Raw genomic sequence first — 5,436 nt, 5'->3', positions numbered from 1 at the left:
TTAAAGTGAGTGAGTTAATAGAAAACAAGATGGTTTATACTTATGCAGGAGTGAAGTAAAACTAAGTTTTCCTACTAATGGATTAAGTTTTCTTACAATGAATTAGGGGATAAAATTTATTGATAATATACATCAGTTAGATTGAAATTAAATTAGTGGGTAAACTAATAAATTAATGTGCTTAAAATTTGGTACTAATTAATTAAAAATAAACATCAGTCATGTTTCTAAAGTATAGTCGAAATTATATAAACGAAACAATTAGAATCAGAATACCTTTAACCTGTTATTCAAATTTCCCATCTCGTTCTACTTGATGACACATCGAGTAATGAATTTAATGAAATTTATGAACGAACTAAAAATATAAATTCTAATTTAGCGCAAAGCAAAATTTTTGGCGAAAATTCTAATAATTTTTACTTATTTACACTGCTATGGTGTTGATTATAATTCGGAATGAGTGGACGATAAGCTTCGCTTAACATGATTCACTTGTGATTCAGATTAGGCTTATGCTCATAAATAAAAACATGTGACCTAGCACCTTCAAAGCTTATAGAAAAATAAACTCAACTCAAGGGGAAGTTTTACTTTACTGATGGATTCTATGTATATTTGCTTTAGGCAGAGTTTTACACAATCCCTTTTTAAGCTTACGGTAGACAAATTTTATTTATTGTTATTAGTTATCAATATGTGTATGTGTCTTCTTATATTCACTTGTATTGAGAAGTCAACAATTATACAGCTAAGCGCAGTGTGAATACCGAGAAAATACAATAAATTATAGGTGGACTTCAGCAAAACGTTTGTAGACTATCACATAGATAAACGGTATTCGTGGGAGCTAAAGCTATTTACAGAGAATACACTTGTAAGATTATAATAAATAGTTGTACGTAAGATCGCAACATAATAATATCCAACGGAAAATGCACAAATGAGAAACACAAATTAGGGCAAAGAGGGAATTGTGCAGGACTTGTCCCTATAGATTAAAGAACGATTCGAAACGAACTCGTGAACAGCCAAGTTTTAGATTGCATTGCAATGAGCAACATTCAAAGTGTGTAGAAGCGCGATTTTCTCAAAAAAGCCTCCGACCATCGGTGCGTTTATTCGCTGTTGCTAATCAGCGACTCCTGCTGCTCGTCATCGTTGACCCTGCATGAGAAATTATCCTGATCAAAGGCAGTTCATTAAGGGCGAAAAAGAAACTCACCTCACAATACTTGGCTTATGGCAACGGCAGACTTTTCTATATACAATTCTAAAGAGCTTCATCAGTGGATCGGAATCGTCGTTTCGCATCAGCAGCGATACGAGAATCAGGGCCAGGAAAATGGGTATCGAACCCATGTAGAACATCGGGGAATACGGCTTGTTCTTGAGCAGGACATCGAACAGGATGGCCAGCGGAATCTGCAGTGACATGGCCAGTGTGCCAATCAACGAGGAGGTGAGAAAGCAGCCCCACAACCAAAGTGCTTCGGCTAACACCGTGCCAATTAATCCGTTCAGAAAAAGTAGGGCAAACTGACCCTGACTGGGCAGCTCAAAGGTCTCGATCTTGGTGAAGTGCAGAATAAAGAATATCGGCCACAGTAGCAGCAGATTCCATAAGCCAACAAAACCTAAAAGAAAGCCATTAGATAAGCCATGATATCACAACCAAATTAAATGATTTGGCTCACCGAAAAACAAAGGTATATCAACCTTTTCCTCTGTATCGCTTTTTCGCTTAACGAAAACCAGATAGGCGGCGTAGAAGAAAGCACTGAACAGGGCCAAAAGGACGCCTCGCGTCATCTTTGTGTCGTGGAGATCGTTCATGGTAATGGCCACAATGCCGCCAATATTCATGGACACCGCAATCACCTTGGTGATGGTCAACTTATCACCCGTTGCTGAGGGAAACACGGCCGCCAGACAGATAATGAAGAACGACGACGTGGAGCTGACCAGCGTTATCATGGCCGTCTCGTCCATTTCCAGGGCCAATTGAAAGAAGTAATTGGCCACGAACCATAGCAGGCAAAACAACAGCGCAGTCTTGGCCGTCTTGTGGTGGGTCTTCTGCCTCCTAATCCTCAAACTGGCTGCATAGGAAAGCCTGGCCATTAGAGCATCGGTGGCTTCATGGGCGGACATCTCCCTAACCTCAGCCATTTTGCTGAATCGCACACTGCGCACACTGGAGTCATCGCTTTCGGTGCCGGATAAAGAGTTCGAGGTGCCATTAGTGGCTGGGGCTCCCGAATGCGGCGATCTGATGGGCACGTAGGTGGGATCTCCCTGTAAAAGTACAATTACACATTATAGTACTTCCTGCTTTTAATTTTAACCTGATTTTCTTACTAAAACAGCCTGATTGGTGTAGTAGTTCTCGTCATCAGCATTCTGTTCCATCATCTGTGGAAAAAAACATTTAGTGGTGTTTTAGGCGGAGATTTCTAATTTCTTACAGCATAGTTTCCATTTTGTCGCTCGCAGGACTCTTTCCAAGGCGCCAGGATACCAATGACTAGCAGGTAAATGCTAAACATAGATGTTTTGAAGTAAGTGCAGAAGAAAGGCTTGTCAAAGTTGGCCTCATTATACAGAAACTAGGTAGAATATTAACAAAAGTTAGAACGATATCTTAGAAGTATAAAATTTAATTCTCACCTTTGTCAGCTCGCTGGAGGAAACCCAAACCACATCGACTAGTATCAGTATTGATATGCCCAGCAGCAGTTTTTGGGTGCGACCCAGCATGATTTTCCGACTTATTTTCGAATGTTTTCCAAACGAACTATGTTTATTTTTCAGCTGTAAAGGGAATGTCTTTCTCCTTCGGTTATCTGTAGGCAAATAACTATTTACGCTTGTGCCGCCAGCGTTTCAGTTTCATTTTTGCGACGTTTTTGGCTTATGCTTTCCGAAAGTGATAAAGGGTCGATTTGAATATGGTTGCCAGAGAGATAGGCCTTCGAATTTACGATATCATTGCAGCTGAAATGGATAAAAGGAAAAGTGGGTGGGTTAGTGGGCGGACAGGAGCTGCATTTATTGATTTTGTTTGAGTGGGTGCGGCATTATTCGAGGCGTAAATTACTATTTAACACGTTCGATTTCAGGTGTTTTTTTTTTTTGGGGTAACGACTTGATTAACAAAGCCATTGGCCAATTAGCATCTGGTTCTCCAGATATCTCCATCCAATTACGGATTAATGCTGACTGATGAGCTCAAAAGCGTAAATTGGTATAAACAAACTAGCAAGATTTTCGGGGTACTGACTGATAAGATAGCTTCGGAAGCCAATTGTTTGGTGGGTAAATAAAAATACATTTTGGGGGGCGGGCGTAGTGGGCGGAGCAGGTTGTTGATAAGAGCCCAAAAACAAAATCAATAAATGGCAGCGGCGATATGGCGACTGGAAAAGCAACAAGTCTGCTAGCCACCACTTAATTGCGATATTGAAAATAGTTAAACGGTAACGCCTGGCTAATTTATGCAGTTCTACATATTTATATTTACTTTGCAATGGGTAACTTTTTTCCTGTCCAATTGCCGCAACACTTTTTTGAGCTTTTTCCGTGCGTAAAATTATTTTCTTTGTTTTTCTGTTTGACCGGCCGAAATGCAGAAGCTTATCTTTTGATTTCGTTCGCTTGGCTTGGGGAGTTATGTGCGTAATAATACTGATTCTGATTATAATTTTTTGATCCGCACAGCTGGAGTCGTAAAAGTGTGGCCATAAAACGGGCAACAACAAAAGATACAAAAATATACCAACCATGCGACTATTGCTGTTTTAACGGCTCGTTTAAACGGAAATTCTGGCAACGCTGGTTGCGAGGGAAACTCCGCTAAGTGAAGTGGGTGGCAGCGCTTGTTGATGGGTTTATTCGCTTTTACAAAATGGGGCAATATTGTTAGTCCCCAAACCGTTGATTTTTTTTAAAATAATATGTTATGCTGTATAATATATTATTATAAATATTACTTTGAGGAATGCAAATCGTTAATAAGCAGCACATAATCTTCGCATTTCTTCACATGGCTTATCTTATCCTCTACTAAATCCTTATATAGCTTGATATTTTTCATTTGATTTCATCGTTTGATTTTTCTCAGAGTCTGCTAACTTGTTATTTAAATTTTATTTGTTTAAACATATATATAAAATTCTGTGTATTGTTATCCGGAGGGGAAAGTTGAGTTATGAAAGAAAAAAGTTATTAATAGTGTGATAAAAATCAAAGTTAATAACTAAATCATGTCGATTTTGGTAAAGTTTTGGGTTGGTTTAAAAATTAAAAGTTCTGATTTTCAATATTCAAGTCGCAAAAATGATCGATAAATATCCTAGCGCCTTTTATGAAAAATACTAAAAATACCAATTAAAAAATCGATAATTGCGGCAATGTGCGCCAATTTCAAATGAAGTGCTTATGAAAGCTGGACATTTTGTGTGCTATTTTGGCACTTGCCAATCAACCATTTTTGACTACCTAATTTATGCAAACAATGCTGACAAATTACTTGTGTACGCGTGCAATTTAAAGTGGAATTATGCCGTCACGCCTGTAGGACACGCACACTGCGAAATTTGGCGGTCGCAAATGATATTCAAATACCCGGTTGATACTCGAGATTTACGCCGGAGACAAAGCCATCGCCTCCGGCGAGACACACGCAAACTGAACGGAACAGAACGGAACGGACCGCATACCCATGGCTCAGTTTCACTTTCATCACTTCAAACCCGATTAAGCACCTCATTTTATGTGTTATTTATCTACTGATTGGATGGCGATACGGGGCAGAGGAGCCCTAGCCCTCCAGCTTGGAGGGTTTGGGTGGCCTGGTCTATTGCCCTTGTTATTTTCCACTCGACGGGGTGTTCGCCGTTCTCCGTTCGCCATTCGCCTTGTCTTGCCTATTAAAAGACGACAAAAATACGCGTATAAATGCCACATAAAACAATACAAAGAATAATAGGCTACCATTTTTCACCACCCCACCCCGCCGATGGGCCACACCCACTTTTGCGAGTCTGTCAGGCAGCCACTCAGTCGGCGACACCTGTCAAGCCCCCACTTTCTCCGCTTTCTCCGCTTTCCCCACGCTGCTCCCCACTTTCCCCAGGCGCGTATGTGCGTAGGCATAAAATAAATAAATAAAAAATTGACTACCAGACAAGGACCCATTGGGTGCTATGCCGTCTCTGTCCCTTTTTCGCCCGGACCGAAAAAATAATATTATGTCGACCCATTGAAACGAGCATGATGTAATTTTCTTTTCCGTTAAGTTTCATTTGCTCGCTGAGTGAAAGTGGCTTTCCCATGTTGACACACACATTTCCCTTATGATTTTCGGGGCAGGTGCTGCATTGCCAGCATTGGCAATTTGTGAATTTGCAATTGTAAATTGTAAATTCCGTGCCT

At 40.2% G+C, this 5,436-nt stretch overlaps 1 protein-coding gene across 1 annotated transcript; it reads right to left on the bottom strand.

Annotated features, from left to right (window-relative positions):
* Positions 1-588: 588 nt before the first annotated feature.
* Positions 589-3,739, bottom strand: LOC108039900 (solute carrier family 35 member F5). The gene is made up of 7 exons (XM_017117071.1): positions 3,524-3,739; positions 2,671-2,997; positions 2,469-2,609; positions 2,362-2,415; positions 1,698-2,298; positions 1,226-1,637; positions 589-1,167 (listed from the first exon to the last, which is right to left on the bottom strand). The coding sequence occupies exons 2-7, from the start codon at positions 2,758-2,760 to the stop codon at positions 1,119-1,121; spliced, it is 1,347 nt and encodes a 448-aa protein (XP_016972560.1). The 5' UTR covers positions 2,761-2,997; positions 3,524-3,739; the 3' UTR covers positions 589-1,118.
* Positions 3,740-5,436: the final 1,697 nt, after the last annotated feature.

The sequence above is a fragment of the Drosophila rhopaloa genome, unplaced genomic scaffold (genome assembly GCF_018152115.1).
Source record: "Drosophila rhopaloa isolate 14029-0021.01 unplaced genomic scaffold, ASM1815211v1 contig_115, whole genome shotgun sequence".
Lineage (NCBI taxonomy): Eukaryota > Metazoa > Arthropoda > Insecta > Diptera > Drosophilidae > Drosophila > Drosophila rhopaloa.
The sequence above is the reverse complement of the archived record's forward strand: the minus strand, read 5'-3'. Positions and strand labels throughout refer to the sequence as shown.

Bases quoted from the DNA above. Each gene is read 5' to 3' on its own strand.
- LOC108039900 (XM_017117071.1), bottom strand. From the start codon at position 2,760: ATGCTGGGTCGCACCCAAAAACTGCTGCTGGGCATATCAATACTGATA. The intron at 2,610-2,670 runs GTGAGAATTAAA...TATTCTACCTAG, and splicing joins CCTCCAGCGAGCTGACAAAG to TTTCTGTATAATGAGGCCAA. The intron at 2,416-2,468 runs GTAAGAAATTAG...TTTTTTCCACAG, and splicing joins GACAAAATGGAAACTATGCT to ATGATGGAACAGAATGCTGA.